The following is a 25,780-nucleotide window of genomic DNA, read 5'->3' as shown; positions in this document are numbered from 1 at the left end:
CCTTCAAAGAACTCTAATAGATTAGTAAGACACGATTTCCCTTTACAGAAACCATGTTGACTTTTGCCCCAAAATTTATGTTCTTCTATGTGTCTGACAGTTTTATTCCTTACTATTGTTTCAACTAATTTGCCCGGTACCGACGTTAGACTTCCTGGTCTGTAATTGCCGGGATCACCTCTAGAGCCCTTTTAAAATATTGGCATTACATTTGCTATCTTCCAGTTGTTGGGTACAGAAGCCAATTTAAAGGACAGGTTACAAACCCTAGTTAATAGTTCCGCAATTTCACATTTGAGTTCTTTCAGAACTCTTGGGTGAATGCCATCTGGTCCTGGTGACTTGTTAATGTTAAGTTTATCAATTAATTCCAAAACCTCCTCTAGTGACACTTCAATCTGTGACAGTTCCTCATATTTGTCACCTACAAAAGCCGGCTCAGGTTTGGGAATCTCCCTAACATCCTCAGCCGTGAAGACTAAACGAATTCTTTGCTTCAGTTTCTCCACAATAACTTTATTGTCTTTAAGCGCTCCTTTTCTATCTCGATCATCGAGGGGCCCCTCTGGTTGTTTAGCAGGCTTCCTGTTTCTGATGTACTTAAAAAACCATGTTGTTATTACCTTTGGAGTTTTTGGCTAGCCGTTCTTCAAACTCCTCTTTGGCTTTTCTTATTATGTTTTTACACTTAATTTGGCAGTGTTTATGCTCCTTTCTATTTACCTCACTAGGATTTGACTTCCACTTTTTAAAGGAAGTCTTTTTATCTCTCACTGCTTCTTTTACATGGTTGTTAAGCCACTGTGGCTCTTTTTTAGTTCTTTTACTGTGTTTCTTAATTTGGGGTATACATTTAAGTTGGGCCTCTATTCTGGTGTCTTTAAAAAGCGCCCATGCAGCTTGCAGGGATTTCACTTTAGTCACTGTACCTTTTAATTTCTGTTTAACTAACCCCCTCATTTTTGCATAGTCCCCCTTTTTGAAATTAAATGCCACAGTATTGGGCTGTTGAGATGTCCTTCCCACCACAGGGATGTTAAACGTTATTATATTATGGTCACTATTTCCAAGCGGTCCTGTTATAGTTACCCCTTGGACCAGCTCCTGCGCCCCACTCAGGATTAAATCTAGAGCTGCCTCTCCCCTTGTGGGTTCCCGTACCAGCTGCTCCAAGAAGCAGTCATTTAAAGTATCGAAAAATTTTGTCTCTGCATTTCGTCCTGAGGTGACATGTTCCCAGTCAATATGGGGATAATTGAAATCCCCCACTATTATTGAGTTTTTAATTTTGATAGCCTCTCTTATTTCCCTTAGCATTTCATCATCACTATCACTGTCCTGGTCAGGTGGTCGATAATAGATCCCTAATATTATATTCTTATTGGATAGTAATTACATGTTCTAGAGAGATTCTATGGAACATGTGGATTTACTTAAGATTTTTACTTCATTTGATTCTACATTTTCTTTCACATATAGTGCCACTCCCTCCTCCCCCCCGCCCCCATGACCTGTTCTGTCCTTCCGATATATTTTGTACCCTGGAATGATTGTGTCCCATTGATTGTCCTCAGTCCACCAGGTTTCTGTGTTACTTATTATATCAATATCCTCCTTTATCACGAGGCACTCTAGTTCACCCATCTTATTATTTAGACTTCTAGCATTTGTGTACAAGCACTTTAAAAACTTGTCACTGTTTATTTGTCTGCCCTTTTCTGATGTGTCTGATTCTTTATGTAAATGTTTCTCATCTGATCTGGCCCTTACATTATCCTCTTCCATCCTCTTTTTCCCCGAATAGAACCTAGAGAATCTCTATCAATAGACTCTCTTCTAAGAGAAGTCTTGGTCCGATCCACATGCTCCTCTGCAGCAGTTGGCTTCCCCCCCCCCCCCATCTCCTAGTTTAAACAGTAGCCTAACCTGTTTCCTGTGAGTTTCTTCTACCCATTGTAGACCCTAACTCAGGATCCCCTCCACCCAGGAGCTTACTCCGCTCCCTGTGGATCTTCCTATCTCCTTCCCAGGAGCCAGACCAAACTGTAGGACTGTCTAGTCTAGACAGTCCCCAGTTTCCTTGCTGGAACTTATTGATAGGCGCACCCAACTGTCTCCCTCAGAGCTAGATTTAGGGGCAGGCGAGGCAGGTGACTGCCTGGGGTGCTGGATGTGGGGGGCAGTGGGCTACAAATGCAGTAAAAAAATAAAGGTATTCAAAAATTTAACCAATGGAGGGGGGAGGGCATTGAAGATGCTCCTCATCTGGGGTGCCATTTGGTCTAGGGCCTGCCATGGTCTCCCTTCCCCAGGGATCCTGACAGTTCTCTTGGGGCTCTCAATGTCACCTCTAAGCACTTGTCTCTACCGCTCCACCTCCTATGGGTTCCTGCAGCAACTACAGGACTTCTCTAGAGTGAGAGCCCTCTTTCTTTCCCTCCTCCTTTCAAGCAACTCTTTATGCTGCTCTAGCAGCCTCTTTCTAGCTGAGTTGCTCCATTACTAATTAGCTAAAAGCCACCACCCGGAATACCTGATTGCTCCCAACTGTAGCCCACTGGTTTCTCATGGGCCAATTAGGTCCTAATTCTACTGAAGGGTCATTGGCCCAATGACAAGGATAAAGAGAGCAAAAAAAGAAAACTAATTTCACTTGCTGCTCTCTTTTTCATTAAGTTCCAGACTGAGGTGACTCCTTGGTATGTCAGACCAAGCCTGTCAACCAATTTTTCACTGCCCCCTCCAAACCGAACCAATTTCTGTTCACATGATCAGACCAGCGCACACAAGGCCATCCTGATGATTTTGGGGTAAGTCAATGAGAATTCTTTGGAGTACGGTCCAAATATAAATGACACACTTTACATAAAGAGTGTCAGGAAGGGAAAAATCCAGCTGCAGAAGAGGACCCTAGATGCTGCTGGGCTGTGAGCATAGTTGCCAATAGTTAAAAAAAAATTACAAGGGACATTTGTCGAAGCAAATAGGGGGTCTGGTGGACAATTAGCTCCCACTGTGAAATTTTAGCAGGATCCAATGCACATACAGTGCTTTAAACATTAACTGCTACATTATTACAGCTACCTTACCACCACCTGTATAGTGGGTATTATCGCCATATTACAGATGAGGAGCTAACTAGAAAGGTTAAGTAATTCAGGCCAGTGCCGGAGTTAGTATCAGGCCTGGAATCAGAATACAGTTCTGTATCTAGTCTACTGCTCTAGGTAAGCTCCCATGCTATTGAGATACCCCTTTTTGTGGCCAGACTTCACGTTGGCTGCCCAGCTGATGACTGACCTGTAGGTAGCTACTTCTGAGAGCGTGTGTGACAGTCCATCAGTGGCAGCCTGGGAGGAACTGTCCTCACCATCCTAGACTGACCTGGGACTCTCAGGGATAAGGATCCATGACCATAGTTTTCACAGACCCCAAAAGCCAGTCTGTCAAGGAAAAACGGTATAAGCTGTCATCTTTAGAAAAATATTACTGACAACCTTTCAACTCAGCTTCATTCCCAAGACTGTCCTCTCAAGGCAGGGAACTAGAAATGTGCTTAAAAATTAAAATGGAGATTCTCCTTTATATTGTTAGGTCCCTCAAATTAGTGGAAAATATGACCATAGACTTTGTGGGCCCCAAAGGCTGACTGTAGGCCAGACTGTATCCTGCACTGAGTGAGTCTGTTGTGGGTGGGGGCTGAAGTTGCAAGAAGCTTTTCTCTCCACAAGTGCCAGACACAATCTCATCGGTAAAATTAGGCTAGGCCCCACTGAATCGTTAGGCTTAAAGGGCTGGGACACCTCCACATTGTCTAGCAGTGCTGTCACCGGTGGTGGAAAGCAGCCCTTGCACCCTCTAGAATGGTGTCTTAGCCACATTTTCTCTGGTCCCCTGGGAGCTCCAAGAGGCATTGTGCCTACTGGAGTTCTACTGAGCTGATGCACCTCCATACCCTCCCAACAAGGGGACATGTCTTAAAGTATACTGTTGTAATAATTGCACCTACAAATCCACCCTAATTGTGAGGTCAACTCTAAAAAAGTATCTGAAAGTTCATACGTCACAGTAACCTATAACAACAAAAGTTGATGGGAAAAGGTATGGTAGGGAGACAGAAAGACTGAATTAGTTCAAACAACAAGGCAGTATGATATAATTAGAAGGACTGTGTTAAGATCATGCCTGGTAAATAAGAAAAATGTAGAACAAGGAACCAGTCAATCAAAATTGGAATGTTGGATATTAGGTTTAATTGGTGGACAAAATAATGAGGGTGTTCCACCCATCATTCCCTTCTTGGGTCCTTAAAGAAAGACATTTTGAAGGGAAGATATGGAAGAACAGACAGTGGCTACTAGAGTGAGCTTCACCATCCTGGCTGCCACTCCACTATCTCCTGGAACCCTAGACCTTCTTTGTTCTAATCATGAGAGATGTCCTGACCAGACCCGACCAGAAAAAGGAACCCAGATAACATCACCACTTCTACCGGCTCCAGCTGAATCCCCTGCACCACCTGGCATGAAAGGGGATTGGATTTTAACAACATCATCAACTGCTCCGGCCCATGTCAACTAACATCTTCTCTTTCCCCTCGAAGAACAGTTATTGCCCTTTTTGATACCATCTCAGAGAGTGTCAAACAAGGAGGTTTTTCCTTCTAAAATGCTCTCCGGGGGAAGGGAACAAGACATGTGGTTAAAATAAGAGCCTTATTTAATATTTTACATTTCAAATGCTTTAACTGTTTGCCTTCCTTTCTTTGCCTTTTATTAAAGGTTAAAAGGATTTTTAATGGGGTGTTTGCCCTGGTCCTAAGGAGGCTGTGGTCTCTGTATACCAAACCCCCAATCTCGTTTAACACTGTTTAATGATGGGCAGTGACTGGATTATGTTAACACCTTTGGCCCATATATTCCATCTAAGTTAATACAACACTTACTCCGTAAATGGCTGTGTGTTAATACTACTGTATGTGGGTCAAATTTTAAATATATAATATCTGTCACTGAGGATAGTGCAGTCAGGGAAAGCAAATAAAATTACTAAAAGGGGAAAGCAGAAGGAGCTTTCTACAACAATTCTGAGCAAAATGAGATTCATGAAGGATGTGTATGAAGAAAAACAAGCAAACAATCTTTTAGTTATGTATTTAGGTTCAGTGTTTAAAACGTCCCTATGTGCATCAACAAAGCGTGAAGATGATGCTAGTCTAGATCTAGACCTGCATGCCTCAGTGAATATATCCTGCCTTTGGAGCCCTTAGTGCACGTGTGTAACACAAAGTTTAGCCATACGTTCGGTCAGGCAATTTATTGCAGGAGAGTGTTTCTCCAAATGTTGTTCATGTACAGAGGCTGCCAGATCAGGATGAACTGTTTTCATAAGCGCTGTCAAAAAATGACATATTGTACCCTTGATCCACTGCACAACCAACTGTTGCCAATGACAGCTGTATGCATGAATTGAGGGAACAATATGTAACCATTCAGAGTATCAAGGTTATTACAGAATTCAGTAAGTCTCAAAAATGCACACAGCTTGGTCTATCCCTCCTTCCATCAGCAGGTGTCAGCGCAACAAAGGCCTGATCCACAGACTGCTGAAGTCAATGGAAAGACTCCCTTGTCTTCAAGGAGTTACGTAGGGAGTATTTTTTTAAACCAAAAACCATAGTTTAAAACAGACATTTAAAGGAAAGCTTAGTATTCTGCACAGGGTGAGTGACAACCTTCCTTTCTCACATAAAAAGATTTCAGTTACTTAAAAGAAACAAATTTCTTCTTGTGGTTCCTAAAGAGGCATTAGACTGAGACATGGTTAACAGCCCCTGACAACAACAGGTCACATGTTGCAAGAGGCACAGAAATGTCAAATTTAGCATTTGTTATTCAAATAAAAATTCAAAGTTCATACATGGAAGGAAAATTCAGAACACTGTGCTGGAGAGAACAAATGAAGCTTTCCTTGAAATCCTGTCAAAGTTTGTAATGTTGGACCAAAATCTGATTTACTCTTTATATAATATATATAATTATTTCTGACATCCAGATAAATATATTATTTCCACTCAAAACACAGGCATTACTGTTTCTTTCAGAAAGTATCAGTGCCAGCTGCACTACATTCATGAAAAAGTTTCCAAGGACGAATGCATATGCGGAGGCAGTAGAGGAAAAACAATAAAACATCAGATTTCATTTCAAGCTTCTCAGGGGCTATTAAACAGAAGTGAGAACTTGTTAATAAATATTCTGAAAACTAACTTTCTAGCGTGCTGGGAGTCAAAATGAATGTGGTGGACACACTCTGGTTCCCATCAGATGTCTATCCATTTCACCACAATCTGACAACAGCTAACAGTCTTTTTTCAAGGGAACTCCAGCTCTGGGACCTGTGTAGGAGGTGGTGGTAGGCCATCACTGAGATGCACTGGCAGAGCTGTATGGGAAATCTGTCACAACACCTGCTCACAAAGACCTGATGCTGGGCAATGCTGAACATCTCCTGTGTGGTCCTGGAGGCCCTCAATTCCCAATGACATCATACTACTGAGAATTGAATAATAAAGACTCCAGGAATAGTGGGAAATTGAACTCAGGGCTCTGATTCACAAAACAGGTTTGTCCCTAGTTGACCAAACTTATGCATGATGGTAAAACATTCACCCCAAAACTATAAAAATAATACTAATACTTATTGTGTAAGGTGACATGGTTTCAAATCCTGTCTGGAATCATAGAATAAGAACACGCTTACCTGAATTCTGGGCTGCTAGCAGCATCTGTTTCAAACATGCATTTTCTTTCCGTAGTGTTTGATTTTCCTTTATCAATTTTTCAAGAACAGCAAATGGGTTTTCTTCCTCACTGCACTCCTCATCACCCTCCCCCATGTCTTCATCCTCTTCCAGCTGGAGCGCCTCCCATGACAGCTGAAAGCAATTGTCTTCCAAAGCAGATCTTTGTCTTAACTCTCCTGCCAGCTCTGACTTCACCGACACAGATGGCAAGCTGTAGATGGCATGGAATTGAGCAGGTGCTGTTGATACTAGACCAGCGGCCGTGGAAGGAAGGCTCTGAGTTGCACACATTTTTCTTCTTTTGCTACTCAGGCAGACATCATCCTCAGCTGTTTTGCTGACTGGGAATGATTGGACATTGCAATCCATGTAAAGTGTTTTACTCATATTGCTGGCATTTTCTCTTTCTTCTTTCAGCAGGAGATCCAAGATATCATTCCCAGATATGCCTCTCTTTTCATCAATGAGTTTGCAAAAGATTTTTGCTTTTTCCTTACACTGAGTCAGACCTAGAGAAACAAAAGCACCATATGATTTCAAATATAGATTTTGAAAATGAAATTTTATGGATTCCAAAAACATTGCCTGCTGCAGACTTCTCTCTTTTTTTTAATGGCTTATTCAGTGCTTATATACTATTCCTTCTAGAAGAGAGACTTTGATTTCAGGAGACTTACATTTTAGCAAAGACAGTTTGCACAGGTGTGAAGCTCCCAAATATGAAAACTGAGAACTATTGCTAAGGTCCTGCTGACATTGTAATGGAGAGAAACAACAACAAAAAACCAACATAGCTGCATGCCAGTAACATTAAATAAAAAGAGAGCTGACATATGCCCAGCTGAATGCATCTTTGCTTTGCAATTTTGAGAGACAAAACTGCTGGATTTATTGAAGCTTTGTGTAAGTGTATTGGCCTCTTGTCTTTTTTATCTTCATGCATACAAACAGGGCTCAGATGAAGGAGCTAGATGTTCTCTGAAGGTAAAAATAATCCACACCACAAACCCTCCTCATATAATTTAAGTGGTGGCAGCATCTGACAAGGAGGATTAAGACGTCATGAGTTTGCATTCTAAAATGCTTTGATCACTCCTATGTATGAGTCTATAACCTTATAGCTTGAGACTCAGAGCTGTGACCAGCAACCATGCACACAAAATACACTATACTTGTAAATGTTGTTTATGGTCCCAGCATGCAAAGTGATTATTGCATCCAAAAGATCACCATTCATGAGTGAGCTTTCCAGTCTGGGCAAGTGTGTTATAAGGAATGGAAAACCTATGAGCTTAATTCTGATCTCATATTGTTTTTACACTGATATCAGAAGAGTAAATCCTGATTGATACCAATTACAGCAGAATCTAGCTCCCCCAACTTTTCCCTTAATGTTTTAAAAAGACTTGTGTGAAGAGCTTTGTCTAAAGCAGTGGCTCCCAAACTTTTGTACTGGTGACCCCTTTCACATAGCAAGCCTCAGAGTGTATAAATTATACACTTATAAATTAAAACACTTTTTAATATATTTAATACCATTATAAATGCTGGAGGCAAAGTGGGGTTTGGGGTGGAGGCTGACAGCTCGCAACCCCCCATGTAATAACCTCGTGACCCCCTGAGGGGTCCCGACCCCCAGTTTGAGAACCCCTGGTCTAGAGCTAACAGTGAGGGTAGGCAACATGCAAGCCCCTCATTCAGCTTTGCCAGTCAGTTATGAATCTCAACACCCCCCAGCCCTGGGTTGCTTTAGCACAGTTGCAAAGATTACAACCGTGCTAAATCACCAAACTCATTTTGTAACCTATTGTAAAACAAGATTAGAACAAAAGTGGTCATCAGAGGTTAGCGGCATAAACCTATTATGTCAACTAGCTATCCCCTGTACATTCAATTTTACTCAGAAAGGAGGAGTGAGTAGAACTGTAGTGACCATATGTCCGGAGCTAAAACAGGAGGCCAGTTTTCATCAGGCAGATTTCAGAACTGACACTAAACCAGTGAATGAGAGAAAACTAGAAAAATAGCATGTCTTTGCCTGCCCTGGCCCCGCGCTGCTCCCAGAAGTGGCCAGCATGTCCAGTAGTGGCTCTTGGGGGTAGGGCGGGGCAGGCGGCTCCGTCGCATGCTGCCCTCGCCTGTGGGTACCACCCCCCAAGCTCGCATTGGCCACGGTTCCCAGTCAATAGGAGCTGCGAGGGGCAGTGCCTGCAGGCGAGGGCAGTGCACAGAGCCCTCTGCCCCCCACAGGGGCTGCAGGGATGTGGTGCTGGCCCCTTCTGCAGAGGCGGATTTACCATGAAACAAACAGTGACAGGGGAGCCCCCAAAATGCAGGATAAATCTCATCTGACAACCTGCCCTCGAGTCCCAGCCGGCAGCACAGCAGGGCTCAGGCAGGCAGACAGACTGCCTGCATGCCGTGGCCGGTGGCCCCACGCCACTCCCAGAAGCAGCTGGCTGCTGGCACGTCTCTGCATGCCCCTGGCTGGGGGGAGGTGGCTCTGCACACTGCCCCCACTCCAGGCAGCACACAGAGACCCGTTGCCCCCCCTCTTCCCAATGGGGGGTGCAAAGACGTGCCAGCAGCAGCACAGAAGGGCTAAGGCTACTCCCTGCCCACGCTGCTTCCCTCCCTCCATGCCGCGCCGCTCCTGGAAGTGGCTAGCATGTCTCTGCAGACCTGGGGGGGGAGGTGGTGTCTCCGCGCATTACCCTCACCCTGAGCACCGATTCCGCAGCTCCCATTGCCTGGGAACTGTGGCCAGTGGGAGCTGTGGTGGCAGCGCCTGCGGGCAGTGGCATGCAGAGACCGCCTGCTCCTCCCCCACCTAGGAGCCGCTGCCAGAGATGTGTGTGCCGGTTGCTTTGGGAGCTGCACCACCAAAGGTAAATGCTGCCCCCTGACTCCTCCTGCACCCCAACCCTTTGTCCCATCCCAGAGCCCACACCCAAACCTCCTCCCAGAGCCTGCACCCCTCACCCCCCACACCCCAATTCTCTGCCCCAGCCAGTGCCTGCACCCCACATCCAAACTTCCTCCCAGAACCCATACCCTCACCCCCTCCCACGCACCCCAATCCCCTGCCCCAGCCCAGAGCCCGCACCCAAACTCCATCTCAGAGCCCAACCCCCACACCCACTCCTGCACCCCAACCTCACTTTATTTTAATTTACTTCTTATTACTTATAATATAGGAGGAGGATGAAGAAAAAAAGAATGAAAAATGGGGGGGAAGATAAGAGAGAATGTTCTTCTTAGCTCGGTCTCGAGCGGGTGGTTCCAAAAATGAAGTTGCGCACAGGGCCCCACTAACTCTAAATCCTCCACTGCCCTTCCGGGAGTGGTGCAGGGTGAGGGCAGGCAGGGAGCCTGCCTTAGCCCCGCTGCACCATGGGGCTGGCAATCCTGCGGGCCAGATTGAAAGCCCTGATGGGCCAGATCCAGCCTGCGGGCCGTAGTTTGCCCTCCCTTGTCCAAGGTGAATCTTTTGGAAAGTGTTGAGGAGTTTCACTTCAAACTTGCCAACGACTTCATCCTAAATGAGAAGCATACTTTTTTTTTTTGTTATTTTTATTAAAGATAGTTTTAAAACTAACGTGTTCAGACATTTGAAAATTGCATATAGTGCATGTGCTATATACTTTGAACTTTGTGTATGAGAAACTGTATTTCAGTCTTGATGATTTATGTCCTGTTAAATAAAACAAAGAACAAACTGATATTAAGTATCCAAAGGAGGGGGGGGAGAGAGAGAGAGAGAGAGAGAGAGAGTGTGTGATTCATTTTGCAGCACTTTGCACCTGAACTGAAACACAAAATGTTCATGGCTTGGAACCATACAGACTCCTATCTATTTAGAGGGGACTTTCTAGGGTTACCATATTTAACAAATAAAAAAAAGAGGACCCTCCACAGGGCCCTGGCCCCGCCCATTTCCCACCCCCAGCTCCGCCCCAACCCCGCCCCCTCCCACTCCCAGCCACGTGAAAAGGGCTGCCCGAGTGCTACCGGCTTCACGGTTTGCCGGGCAGCCCCCAGACCCTGCGCCCCTGGCCAGCACTTCCGCAGCGCAGCTGGAGCCCGGGAGGTGAAGCTCCCAGCTGGGGGCGCAGGCTCTGGAGGCTGCCTGGCAAACCATGAAGCCGGTAGCACTTGGGCTTCGGGTAGCCCCCATGCCTCCGGACCCTGCGCCCCCAGCTGGGCACTTCCCCTCCCGGGCTTCGGCGGCGCAGGGTGCGGAGGCATGGGGGCTGCCCCAAGCCCGTAGCGCTCGGCTCNGGCAAACCATGAAGCCGGTAGCACTTGGGCTTCGGGTAGCCCCCATGCCTCCGGACCCTGCGCCCCCAGCTGGGCACTTCCCCTCCCGGGCTTCGGCGGCGCAGGGTGCGGAGGCATGGGGGCTGCCCCAAGCCCGTAGCGCTCGGCTCTTAAACAGAGCCGAAGAGTCAGGGGAGGAGCGGAGCCGCCACGGCCGGAGGCTCTGCTCCTCCCCTGACTCTTCGGCTCTCTTTAAGAGCCGAGCTGCCCGAGCGCTACCGGCTTCGGGCAGACCCCATGCCTCCGTACCCTGCGCCGCCAGAGCCCGGGAGGGGAAGTGCCTGGCCGGTGGCTGGGGTCCGGAGGCAAGGGGACTGCCTGAAGCCCATAGCGCTCGGGCAGCTTGGCTCTTAAACAGAGCCGAAGAGTCAGAGGAGGAGCAGAGCAGCTGCGGGAGGGGAAGTGCCCGGCCGGCATTTTCCCGGACATGTTCGGCTTTTTGGCAATTCCCCCCAGACGGGGGTTTGATTGCCGAAAAGCCGGACATGTCCGGGAAAAACTGGACGTATGGTAACCCTAGGACTTTCAGGAAAACACAGTAACATCTTACAGTCTATCAAGCAGCAGTAGATATTGAGGCCTTGAAAATCAGTTTCCCACTGGAGGAGAAAGCAGCAGCATGGAGTCAGGATATGTTCTTAGTGTAATTTGTTTATTTACACTACATACCAGTCCTTGAACTGAAATCAACCACCACCCAGGCAAATCTGTCTTTCAGAAATCTCAACCCAACCAAAGTCAAGTTCCTAGAAACTACAATACACCAAGACTTAACTCTGTAGAGATTAAAGCAGAGAGCAAACTCTTGTTTGCAACAGCTCACCTCAAGGAATCAATATAAAACTAACAATACATCATTTCTTCAAAGGCTGTGTAGTGCTTGAATGCTAAGAAAAATAATGGGTAAGACTATGTATAACACAATGCTACCTAATGTCTCCTGCCATAAGTTACATAACTAGGTACAACACATGACTGTTTAGCACAAACAGCAGTACAGTGCTCCTAGTATATGCATGAACCAGTAGGTATAAAGTGAAGTGCTATAAAATGGAATCAAAATGAAATCAACACAGCTTTCATTTATTGTAATGCTTTATTATATAGATGTGTGTGGAGTGCCAATATTACATACACACACGTACATACACACAGCATCTGTCTATGACAATGAATTTCAATCTCACACTAAAATCTGTGCAGTGCATTTTTTTAAATGTACAATTTTTAAAATAAGCTCCTCAGCCATGTATACATTTCTCAGGATCAGGCTTCCTTAAGGACCAGAGACAGGACCCTCAAAATCAGTGATCACTGTTATAGATTAACAAAAGAGGACATGTGTTATTCCTAACTGAAGCTCATACAGAGAGTTCCAGAACAAAGCTCTACTCAGCAGGGGTGGAGAACTCCAGGTCCCACCGGACTCCCTGCCCACGCTACTACCCCTTCATTAATTATGTAACCTGAAATCTTTGACTGATTTGCCTTGCAATAAGTTACCCTTTAGCTCCTCCTAGTGGATCATTATAAAGTGCAGAACACTTCAGACACATATTACATCTTTCTCAATTGGACCTATATTAGAGTTGCCAATTTTGGTTGGACTTATTCCTGGAGGTTTCATCACATGACAATCTTTAAGTAAAGATTAATCTTTAATTCCTGGAGACTCCAGGACAATCCTGAAGGCTTGGCAACCCTAACCTATTGTTTGTTTATATTACCATAGCATATTTATTACCATATTACCATACCATACCATCTCAAAGCCCTAGCGATGGCACAGAACCCCATTGTACTGGGCTCTGCACAAACAGAACAAAAAGATGGTACATGCCCGAAGCATCTTAGAGCTCTCTGTGCACTGAGCTCCTGCACATTTGTGCTGAAAAAACCCTCTATGTGACTTCCAGCTCCCTTCCCCACCCCAGGCTATAAGCCCTCCAGACTCATGCCTCTGTCCAATTCACACCAAGATCCTTCATCCACATGCCCCACATAGTTGCACCAGCACAGTCTGGAGTCAGCAGCTGGTCAGTTTATGAACATGTATTCATCATTATCTGTATTACCATGGCACTTAAGAGCCCTAGGCAGGGGCCAGGACCCTAGAGTGCTAGGTGCTGTATATCTGTAGAATCAGCTGGGTACAAATACAGCCCAGTAATGGGGAGGGGGAGGAAACAAGCATGGGGACAGAGAGGAACCCTGCAATTCTATATCCTGCCACAAGGTGGAGAGTTTCTCCACCATAAACTTTGGCTAGGGGTTTTCTTCATCTCAGACAGAAAAAAAAAGAGCAAAATAGCAAGTAAAGGGAGATGTGCTTCAGTTCAGGAAAAAACAGCCCTTAACTTACAGAGTCTCATGTCAGCTGTAGATCAAGATGGCAGTACTTCCAAAAATCATGAACTGCCTCCCGTGCCCAAGCCATGATATTTTTAAATAAATAAATGTGAGATTCTTTTTATTTGCCCTCTCATTTCCAAGCTGCTATATTGAGTTCAGGTCACATTTTCAAGCTTTTCTCTGCAACCACGAGGTCTAGAAACTCAGGGTATGTCTACACTGCGAAGTTGTTGACAAAACTTTTGTCTTTCACAGGTACTTGACAAAGCCGGGTTCATGCTGCCACTTGCGTAGGCAAAATTTTTGTCTTTCGCAGGGGGGCTTTTTTAAGTACCTGTGAAAGACAAAAGTTTTGCCTACGCAAGTGGCAGCGTGAACCCGGCTTTGTCAGCAGGAGCGCTCTCCTGCTGACAAAGCTAACACCACTCGCAGGGCTGGAAGTATTTTATCGGCAAAAGTGCCGACAAAGTACCGACAAAGAGCATTTACACATGCTCACTTTTAGCGACAAGGCTGCGTCGACACAGCCTTGTCACTAAAAGCTAAGTGGTGTAGACAAGCCCTCATGTTTAAAAAGTGAAAGCTGTAATTCTCACCTAATGAGTTGTTGGACGGAGCTAGGGGTTCAAGCCAAACACCAGATATCAGAGTTGGCAACTAGAGCTGTGTGGAGAAAGACAATTCCATTTTGTGGAGAATTTTAATAGTCTGAAAATTGGTTTGCTTCCAATTTGGAATGAAAACTAAAACTTTTGAAATTCTCTGTATAAGAAAAGAGGCCCAGCTCTGGGGCAAGCCACCTGGTGGGCTGCCCTAGAGTTGTGGACCCTGGAATCCCTGGAATCCCCAGTTCAGAGGCAGTGCACATAGCATGTGTCAAGGAGCTGGGCAGGTAAGCTGGCAGGAAGCCAGATGGGTTTCAGATGGAAACCAGCCTGGGTTCCCGAGACACACCATCTCTCTAAAACATTTTGATTCTGACAAATTAGCAAATTCTGAACCCCCCCCCCGCCCCTCCCCGCCCCCCCAAAAAGCATTTCATCAGAATTTTGCCACCCTGACTGTCAGGGGGTGGCTGCCTGTAGGGCTCTCCCTACCATGGCCTCACTCAGGATCATCCTGTAAGCAGCCCCTGCCTCAATTTCCCTCTTCCAGACTCCCCAGTAACTCCACACAAACTCTGAGAATAAATAGCCCTTTGCAGGGTTAATTTATTACAAAATGTCCCACAACCATAATCCAGAATTTCCCAGCACAGTCCAAACAATACATTTAACCTTTCAAGTCCCAACAATCCATCAATACACCAAATAATGTACTGCTCCGGCATCTCTCAGCATGCATCACCTCTGAGGTACTGCAACATCACTCACCACGCATCACTCCAGCCCCTCCAGCTGAGGTGGTGCTCTGCCCTGTTTCTCTCTCAGGTATGGTCCCAGCACTTGCCCAGAGACCTCAGTGGTCTCACCTCTCTATCATTACCCAGCCTTCAGCCCACTCTGGCCCTGCAGCTTCAGCTCTCTGGTTCAAAGAGCCAACAGGCATCTCCCTCTGCTGCTCTTAGCCTTCAGCCCTCTCTGGCCTGGGGAAGTTTATAGGTGACCTCCACCACCACCCTGACTGCCTTCTGCTTTTAAACTGCCACTGTTCATCTAGGGAGCTCTCAGCGCTCTATCCCTCAAGGGCATCTCCATTCCTGAAGCTCTCAGCCCAGCTCTGCTATTCTTCTGAGTGTTCTTTTTCTGGACTCTGGTTCCTGAACTCTCTCTCTTGCCTTTGGGCTGTCTCTCATTTATAATCCCAAGGGACAGCCCTGCCCTTCTTGTTTCCCCAAACTAGGGCACACCTTGACTGCAACAGGAGATCTGGGCCCGATTCCATGGGGGCCAGCTACTCTGGTGCCCAGACATCCTGATAAAAATCAGGATTGTCCCGCTATTAGAGGGTTTGTCCTGCGTCCCGATCAAAGTACTGTTGGGACATAATTTGTTCCGATTTTTCACAGGGCTGAAGGAGTCCCAGCCTGAACTGCATGGGACTGAAGTAGCTCCAGCCTAAGCCCTGTTGCGTGGGGCTGAAGGAGGCTTGGGTTTCAAGGAGCTGAAGGAGCCACGCCGGGCTGAAGCATCATCGACAAAGTATAAGACTGCTAATGATGAAACCTGAGAGCTGTGTGATCTTCAATACAAGATAGCCTATGTGCACATTCTATTTTTATTTTTTTAAATTTTTATATGCAATTACCCTTCCCGCCTCCTGAAAAAAAGGTATCCTGATTTTTTCACCCTTGCTGTCTGGTCTCCCTACCACCTACCCTGTTACACTGCTCTGTTGGCAACCCTATATTTTCTTGTTCCTCCTTGAAGCCAGAAGGCAGGGAGAGGGAGAGGATACTGTGCTCTCAGAACCCATCCTCCAGCTCTTTTGTGCCTCCTCTTTATATTCCTGCTCTAGGTTTATTAATCCCATTGAATTCAATAGGCTACTTACAGTGTGCAAAATAACCTTCAATATAAGTCTTTACAGGATCAGGGCCTTGGATTGCCAGGCACCATGTTATATTACACAGACATCCCTTCTACAGTGAAATACTCCTGACTGCAACTAAGAAATAGGCCAATCCAGCATTTTTATGGAGTATATTTCATAATGTTCTACAATAGGAAAGCAATACCATATTCTTAAAAAAAAAAAAAAAGCAAGCAAGAAATGCTTTGACTTTAAATGTCTAAGAGAATCAATGAGCTACAGCTTCTGAAGACAACAATTCAACAAACATGGGGCAAAATAACCTGAACTCCGGCATCAGCAAAACAGAGATTAAATGCTGGAAAAGACAAAAGGCTTGTGTTGGCAGTTCAGAGTGAGTGACTTGGACACCAGTCAAAGCTTAACTCAGCCAAATGCAAAGGAGCATTACTAAGATACTATCAAACCTGGGAGAGAACAGCAATTTTTTTAAAAATAAGTTTTTCAGAAATGAGAGAGACGGGATTCCTTCAGGAGGCAGGTGATAGATAATCAAACTTTTCAGTACAAGAGAGGTTAATAGGGAAGTTATAATAGCTGTATCTCTTGCAGCTTGACTGCCACAGGAAAAACGCATGAAATAATGAACTTTGTCTGAAACAAGAAGCAGAGCAAAAGCTGCAATGCACTGGGTTGACAGTAATGAAACATTTTACAAATTGTTCGAACTGCATCTGTGATTCTAAAGCAAGTTCATGTTCAAAATAATCACCCAGATTCTTTTTTTCCCTTCAGAGCTTAAATAAATGGCAGACATTCATATCAATTCACTCAATGATGCTCCATTTAATAGTTGATTACTCCTTCAGGAACAGTGCTTCTGGCTTGAACATATTCTTTGTGAGGCCAGGCTTATATAACTACAAAAGAAGACTCTTCTTGATCAAAGATGTCACAGATGAAAATAAAGTTGTGTGCATCAGCATAAAGTGAGAAGAACCATCAAGTGAAAGGAGACAGCCCAGAAAAGAAATAGTACAAAACAGAAAGAGTCCCATTCAATTATAACACATGAAGGCAGATAACTAAATATTGACAAATTCTATACGTGCTTGTATACAGCTGCTAGAAGTCTAAATACTAACATGGGTGAACTTGAGTGCCTGGAATTAAATGAAGATATTGATATAATAGGCAACACAAAAACCATGGTGGAATGATAATCAACGGAACATGATAAAACCTGGTTACAAAATATGTAGGAATGACAGCATAGGTCATGCTGGTGGGGGTGAGGCACTATATATAAAAGAAAGCAGAGTCAAATATAGTAAAAATCTTAAATGAATCAAAACTATACCATAGAATCTATAGATAGAAATTCATGCTTGAATAATAAAAAGAATATAGCAGCAAAAATATACTACCAACCACCTGACCACAATGGTGATAGTGACTGTGAAAAGCTCCAGGAGATTAGAGAGCCTACAAAACCAGAAAACTCAGTAATAATGGTGGATTTCAACCATCCCCATATTGACTGGGTATGGGTCACCTTAAGATGGAATGCAGAAACAAAATTTCTAGACACCATGAATGACTGCTTCTTGGAGCAGCTAGTCCTGGAACCCACAAGGGGAGAGCCAATTCTTGATTTAGTCCTAAGTGGAGCACAGGATCTGGTCCAACCAGTTGGTAATAGCAACCATAACGTGATTGAATTTAACATCCTTGTAGAGGGGAAATACCAAAAGATATCTATCACAGTAATTACACAAAAATAAAGCTAGTTTAATAGAAATTAAAGGAACAGTCACAAGGGTAAAATGCCTGTAAACTGCCTGGAGACTATTTAAAAACACCATAAGGTATGTATATCCCAAATTTAAAAAAAAAAAAAAAAAAAAAAAAAAAAAAGGATAAAAAAGTGCCACTGTGGCTAAACAGCAAAGTAAAAGAGGAGGTTAGAGGACAAAAAGCATTCTTTATAAATTGAAAGTCAAATCCTAGTAGGAAAATAGAAAGGAGCATAAGCTTTGGCAAGTCAAGTGTAAAAGTATAATTAGGCAGACCAAAAAAGAATTTGAAGAGCAACTAGCCAAAGACACAATAACTAACAGCAATAAAATAAATAAATAAATACATCAGAAGCAAGAAGCCTGCCAAACAATCAGTGGAGCCATTGGATGATCAAGGAGCTAAAGGAGCATTCAAGGAAGAGAAGGCTGTTGTGGAGAAGCTAAATGAATTCTTGACATTTGTCTTTACTGCACAGGATGTGAGGGAGATTCTCACACCTAGCCATTTCATTGTAGATGACAAACTTGAGTAACTGTCTCAGATTGAGGTATCAATAGAGGAGGTTTTGAAAAGAATTGATAATTTAAACAGAAATAAGTCACCAGGGCCAGATGATATTCACCCAAGAGTTCTGAAGAAACTCAAATATGACATTGCAGAACTACTATCTGTGGTATGTAACCTATCATTTAAATCAGCCTCTGTATCAGATGACTGGAGGATAGATAATGCAAAGCTGATTTTTAAATAAGGCTCCAGAAGTGCTCCTGGCAATTACAAGCCAGTATGCCTAACTTCAGTAACAGGCAAAGTGATTTAAACTATAATAAAGAACAAAATGATCAGACACATAGATGAACACCGTATGTTGGAGAAGAGTCAACACGGCTTTTGTAAAGGGAAATCATGCCTCACCAATCTATTAGAATTCTTTGTCAACCAGCATGTGGGCAAGGGTGATTCAGTTGATATAGTGTTCTTGGACTTTCAGAATACCTTTGACACGGTCCCACACCCACCAAAGGTTCTGAAGCAAAGTAAGCAGTCATGGGATAAGAGGGAAGGTCTTCTCATGGATCAGTAACTAGTTAAAAGACAGGAAACAAAGGGTAGCAGTAAAAGGTCAGTTTTCACAATAGAAAGAGGTAAATAATGAGGTCCCCCAAGGACTTGTGCTGTTCACCATATTCATAAATGATCTGGAAAAAGGGGTGAACAGTGAGGTGGCAAAATTTGCCGACAATACAAAATTACTCAAGATAGTTAAGTCCAAAGCTGTGAAGAGTTACACAGGGATCTCACAAAACTGAGTGACTTGGCAACAAAATGGCAGTTGAAATTCAATGTTGATAAGTGCAAAGTAATGCATATTGGAAAAATAATTCCAACTATATACAGTACAGACCTGTTTACATGTGAATCCGCTTAAATCACGGTAGCGCCATGCCTCCCAGTGCTACCTATTTAACATGCGAGACTTGTTAACATGCGGTACAGAAACTTGATATGTAGCACTACAAGTTTGCTCACTAACTTACTGACATAGAAATCGACAGGAAGTGCAAAGTGGAAACGTGTTGTACGTCTGTACAATATTGGTAAAGACGTATCACGCATGCTTAGTCATTCTCACGCTAGAGAGATATATAATATATAGTATTATATAGTAATATATATACTACATTAGAAAATTTTAATGGCAGATGGTAAGCATCAGTGTTCCTACACTGTAGAAGAAAAGCTAGCTGTAACAGATCGAGTAAATAGCGGAGAAACCCAGGCCAAAGTTTCAAAAGATATTGGGATTGCCGAATCTACTCTCCAAGGATGGCTAAAAAACTAATCTAAACTGAATGGCTTTGTACAAAATATCGATTCTGCCTTGGGGCTTAAGCGAAAACATGTGTGCTATTCAGCAAACCCACAATAGACAAAGCCATGCGCACGTGGTTTGCTCAGGAAAGGCTGAAAGGAATGCTGCTAAGTGGGTCAATTCTTCAAGCCCAAGTGACAAAATTTGGAAATTTAACAGGGAATGAATCATTCCAAGCCAGCAAGGAGTTTATGTCATTTTAAAAAGCGTCATCACATAGCGCAGGTATCGATTTCTGGAGAAAGCCAATCAGCCAATGAATCGGCTGCAAACACGTTTCCAGCCGAGTTAAAATCTATTTTACAAAATGAAGACTACCACGAAGAACAACTTTATAATTGTGATGAAACAGCTTTATCTGCAAAATTGCTACCTGATAAGACTTTAGCCTTTAATTACGAGACACAGAAAACAGCTGGATTTAAAAAGATAAAAGATCGTGTGATCTTCTTTTTTACAGTAATAAGACGGGCAGCCATAAGCTTGCCCCTCTTCTCGTTGGCCGCTTTCATAACCCTCGCTGCTTTAATCACCTCAATAGAGCCAAACTGCCAGTAATATACGCTAACAGCAAAAATGCTTGGATGACGAGACACATTTTTTGATGACTGGTTCCACAACAGCTTTGTTCCAGCTGTTTGTAAGCATCTGCAGTCAAAGAAACTCGAAGTCAAAGCACTTTTGCTACTTGACAATTGTCCAGCCCATCCTCCAGCCGAATCACTGGTATCGAGCGATGGAAAAATTTGAGTGCTATATCTACCATTCAACAAAATATCAAAAATTCAACCTTTAGACCAGGGCATTATTCAGAATTTTAAAAACAATTATCGACGGGAGCTGATTTTGGCGATCGTGTCATGCATGTCTTCAGGCATTTCCAAATTCCTGAAACAGTTAAACATGAAGGAAATTATTTATTTAGTTAAAGCTTGGGACGGAGTAAAACAAAACTCCATTGAAAACTGCTGGATGAAGGCTCTTGGTGATGTCTTTTCTGTCAAAGATGGCTCAGACTCAGAAAACTCCAGCAGTGGCACTGATTCAGAGCCAGACTTTGAAGGATTTTCGGAAGAAGACATCCTACAAACATGCAGGCAGACAAAAGAGGATAAAGATAAACTTCTCTTTCAAATGATAAAAGATTTTAGTTTGGATATGTTGCCGGAAATCATTACCGAGTGGCTGCAGATGGATGAAGATTGCCCGACTCCAGAATTTCTGTCCGAGAAAGAAATATTAACGGGCTGCGAGGCTATGTTGGACCATAAAAGTGATGGTGAGAATTCTAATAACGCAGGCCTATATGACAATGATGATGACGAGGATGTCGTTGAAAAGGTCAAAATTTTGCCCATAGAAGCCCTTAGTGCTACAGAAACGGTTGTAAGATTTCTGGAGGAGCAAAATGTGGAAAATATTGAAATCATTCATCTGCAGCGAATAACTGACTTCATAAGAAAGAAAAAAAATGCAAGCCCGAAAGAACAGAAAATAACGGCGTTTTTTTCTAAGTGAATCATAGACACTTTTTTCAGCATGGCCCTCTTCACCCACGGTCCGTTAACACGTGGTTGTGACAGCTTGACTCCTGACATCTGCGCATAAATAGGTCTGTACTGTATATACAAAAGGATTGGTTCTAAATTAGCTACTACTCAAGAAAGATCTTGGAGACACCTTGGATAGTTCTCTGAAAACATCTGCTTAATGTGCTGTGGCAGTCAAAAAAGCTAACAATGTTAGGAACCGTTAGGAAAGGGGTAGATAATATGACAGAAAATGTCATACACCACTATATAAATCCATTATATGCCCACACCTTGAACACTGTGTGCAGTTCTGGTCACCCCATCTCAGAAAAGATATATTAGAATTGGAAAATGTAAAGAGAAGAGTAACAAAAAATGATTAGGGGTTTGGAACAACTTCCATATGCTGGGAGATTAAAAAGACAGGGACTGTTCAGTTTAGGAAGCAGATGACTGATGGGTGGTGGAATATGATAGAGTTCTATAAACTCTGGAATGGGTAGCGAGCACAACACAAGAACCAGGGGTCACTCAATGAAATTAATAGCTGCAGCTTTAAAACAAACATGAGGAAGTACTTCTTCACACAATGAACAGTCAATCTGTGGAACTCATTACCAGGGGATGTTGTGCAGGCCAAAAGAAGAATTGGATTAAAAAAAAAAAAAAAAAGAACTAGATACATTCATAGAGGACACGTCCATCTATTCCTATTACCCAAGATAGTCAGGAATACAATCTTATGCTTTGGCTTTCCCTAAAACTTTGACTGCCAGAAGAGATGGGGATGGATCACTCCATTATTGTCCTATCCTGGTCCCTTCCCTCTGCATCTGGCACTGATCACTGTTGGAAGACAGGATGCTAGGCTAGATGGACCATTGGTCTGATTCAGTGTGACCATTCTTACGTTCTTAAAAATATCCTTAAAAAAATAACCCAAAGAACAAATGCCTCAGAATGGATACTCATGGAAAACCACAACAAATCAGTGCAGCAAAGAACATCTCAGTGGTTACAGATTGCAGGCAATTTAAATAAGAATAGAAGATACCCAAAGCACTCCCTGACAGATCCAGAGCAAGATGTTTGTAGTACATTTTCACAGTATCAAATGCACTTATGCTAATGAAATAAACCAAACAGACATTAAGCCATTTGATTGCTTAACCATAAAAGGAATTTACAGCTTTAAAGATCTCTCACTGTCTTGTAAACAAACTGTCTGGAAATATATCATGTCTTGGTTTCAAAAATAGAAAACTGATGACTAATAAGTGCCAAGTCTGGTTTGCATTTTATTATATTTTCAAAGTCCTGTTCCATAGTATCTTCTGCTGTTGATGCTTTTCAGTAACAGTGTGCATTGTGTTATATAAAAAAGGCTGCCTAAGGAAAAATAGTTCATATTGTAGTGTGTATTGTGACAAAGTTCTGTCCTTGACTCCGTGGGTCCTGCATTTCCTGATGGATTTTTGCTAGCCTCAGAGGCTCATCGTGACCCTCCACATAGCCCTTCTCTCTCTAGAGGCAAGGGTCACAGTCTACTGAGCCATTTTCATCATAAGCCAGCAAGGGAGGTGAGGAGAAACAACCCTCCCTCACACACTCTCTGTTGTCTCCCAGTATCAGTGATTAATCAGGGAGGGGAGGGGGGGAGCCCAGGCCCACCCTCTACTCCAGGCTCCAGCCCAGAGACCCTAAACTTAGCAGCTATGAAAGCTAACTTTTTGGAAATATGGCATGTACAATTCCCTGGGCTACTTCCCTACAGCAGCCCCCACTCAATATCTTCTTCACAATTACCTCAGGGCCTCCTTCCTTGCACCTGATATGGTTCCTACTACTTTCTTCTTCCAACAGCACAGCTCCCTCCTATAGCTCCTGACACCCACCCCACACTGGGTAACTGAGAGGCTTTTAACTAGTTCCAGCCAGTCCTTAATTGGCTTCAGGTGTCCCAATCAATCTAGCTGTCTCTCCTGCCTTCTAGAAGGATCTTAATTGGCCCCAGGTGTCTTGATTAACCTGGAGCAACTGCCATTTGGTTACCATGGTACCAGGGATTTGTTTAGCCTGGGGCTAACATACCTGTTCCTCACTACTTTATTGTAGCCATCTGGCCTTGCCCCATCACAGTATTAACTAATGGGCAAATAATTTATACTGGTATAAGGAGAGACTATACAGTAAGCCTAAGCACAAGGTTTTATAATTCAGATTTATCTTTCAGCCTTATACTCCATTTCCTGATTTATGAATGCTTGTTTTCTCAACCCGAATATTGTATTAACTCTGTTTTTTGCATACATACATAGTGCATTGGATTACAGTTTTTATTATCAGTGCCGTATTGTCATCATTGTAGCTGTTCAAATGAATGTTTGATCCATAGTTGTTAATACAATCTATTGTCTTTTTCAACTGTAAAGAATTCTGATAAATTTACACCTGGAAAAGTGAGATATTGTGAACACTAGAGATGGAACATTAAAAGTTATATTAAATCAGGAGATGGTCCATGTGACGGGTTGAATCACAGAAACCCCCTTGGGAGAAAGGGTGTACTACAACCATACTTGTCCTCGGCCCCTCCCTCTGGAGTTTCTCTGGGCTGGGCCCCCCTCCCTTGTGAAGTCCCTCCCATGAAGAGATTTCCCCCCCCCCCCTCCGTCTTGGAGAGAGAGTTGTATCTCTTGCAAGTGTAGCAAGAACAGCAGCTTTCCCTGGGGTGCTCTGGACCCCTTTGGGCACCCCACTTTCTGTTTCCAATGGGTCAGCTGGATAGACCCCCTCATCCTGGAGACCTGACCCCCAGGTTTCCCTTAAAACCTGATCCACAGGAGAGGGGGCTGGCATTTCGAATGCAGACTTTTCACCCTCCTCCTGGGAAAGCCCCTCCCCACAAAAGGTGGGTGGACTCTCTGCCCCCCCCGACCTTCCATTTGGGCTTCCCTCTTTGGGCTCCCCGCTGGGTCCGACACTCTTGTGTCCCCTGGAAGGGAAGGTGATCCTGCCCCAGCTGTGGACTCACAGCTACCAGCTACAACAGACCTCTCACTGGCCCGCAAAATCCCTCCCCTTCCACTCGGGTTGGGCTGGCACTCAGCTATAGAGTCCTTGGGGCCTGTTCCCACCACAGTGGTCCCCAGGACCCCAACTTCCACCTTTGGGACACACACCTCTGTGCACCCCAGGGCAGGCCCGGCCCCCTGCTGACCTGCAACTTCCTGGCAGTCAGCAGCTGTGGTGGCTGCCTTGCTACAAGGTGGTACATCCCCCTCCCCCGGGGAGATGATTAGGGGACAGGAGCTGGCTTCATCCAGCTCCTCCCTCTGGAACTTCCCTTGAGCCCCAGAGCTACAGGAACCGGCTACAATCAGCCCTGCCCCCGAAGCTGCATCCTTTACTGCTGCAGAGGAATCTAAGGCCTTGTCTACACTACGAGAGTAGTTCGATTTTACTTAAATCGAATATTTGGAATCGATATTGCAAAGTCGAACGTGTGTGTCCACACTAAGGACAGTAATTCGACTTTGTGAGTCCACACTAACGGGGAAAGCGTCGACATTGGAAGCGGTGCACTGTGGGCAGCTATCCCACAGTTCCCGCAGTCCCCGCTGCCCATTGGAATTCTGGGTCGAGCCAGCAATGCCTTCTGGGTAAAAAAATGTGTCGAGGGTGCTTTTGGGTAACTGTCGTCATCCATCCATCACTCACTCCCGCCCTCCCTCCCTCCCTGAAAGCGCCGGCGGGAAATCATTTCGCGCACTTTTCAAGTCATTGACAGCGCGGACGCCACAGCACTGTGAGCATGGAGCCCGCTGCAACCATCGCTGCAGTTGTGGCCGCTCTCAACGCCTCGCAGCTTATCATACAGGTTGCCCTGAGGCAGATGCAGAAAAGTCAGGCGAGGAGGCTACGTCAACGCGGTGATGGCCTGAAGTCTGAGAGTAGCACAGACCTCTCAGAAAGCAGGGGACCCAGCGCCGAGGACATCACGGTGGCAATGGGTCATGTTGATGCCATGGAACGGCGATTCTGGGCCCGGGAAACAAGCACTGAGTGGTGGGACCGCATAGTGCTGCAGGTCTGGGATGAATCACAGTGGCTGCGAAACTTCCGCATGCGGAAGGGAACTTTCCTTGAACTTTGTGAGTTGCTGTCCCCTGCCCTGAAGCGCAATGACACCCGGATGCGACCAGCCCTGACTGTCCAGAAGCGAGTGGCCATAGCCTCTGGAAGCTTGCAACGCCTGACTGCTACCGGTCAGTCGCGAGCCAGTTTGGGGTGGGCAAATCTACCGTGGGGGTTGTTGTGATGCAAGTAGCCAAGGCAATCGTTGATGTACTGCTGCCAAAGGTAGTGACCCTGGGAAACTTGGAGGCGATCATAGATGGCTTCGCAGCGATGGGATTCCCAAACTGCGGTGGGGCCATAGATGGAACTCACATCCCTATCCTGGCACCGGACCACCAGGCCAGCCAGTACATTAACAGAAAGGGCTACTTTTCCATGGTGCTGCAAGCACTGGTGGACCACAGGGGACGTTTTACCAACATCTACGTGGGATGGCCGGGCAAGGTTCATGACGCTCGTGTTTTCAGGAACTCTGGTCTGTTTAGA

The 25,780-nt window shown here is 44.6% G+C and overlaps 1 protein-coding gene across 1 annotated transcript in view; it reads right to left on the bottom strand.

Moving 5' to 3' along the window:
• LOC117873507 overlaps positions 1-25,780 on the bottom strand; it is a 97,338-nt gene that overhangs the window by 37,953 nt on the left and 33,605 nt on the right. The window contains exon 2 of the mRNA XM_034762965.1: positions 6,763-7,314. Coding sequence (XP_034618856.1) covers positions 6,763-7,314 — 552 coding nt within the window. The remainder of the gene's footprint in view (positions 1-6,762; positions 7,315-25,780) is intronic.

Source organism: Trachemys scripta, chromosome 2 (genome assembly GCF_013100865.1).
Source record: "Trachemys scripta elegans isolate TJP31775 chromosome 2, CAS_Tse_1.0, whole genome shotgun sequence".
Taxonomy (NCBI): Eukaryota; Metazoa; Chordata; order Testudines; family Emydidae; genus Trachemys; species Trachemys scripta.
The sequence above is the reverse complement of the archived record's forward strand: the minus strand, read 5'-3'. Positions and strand labels throughout refer to the sequence as shown.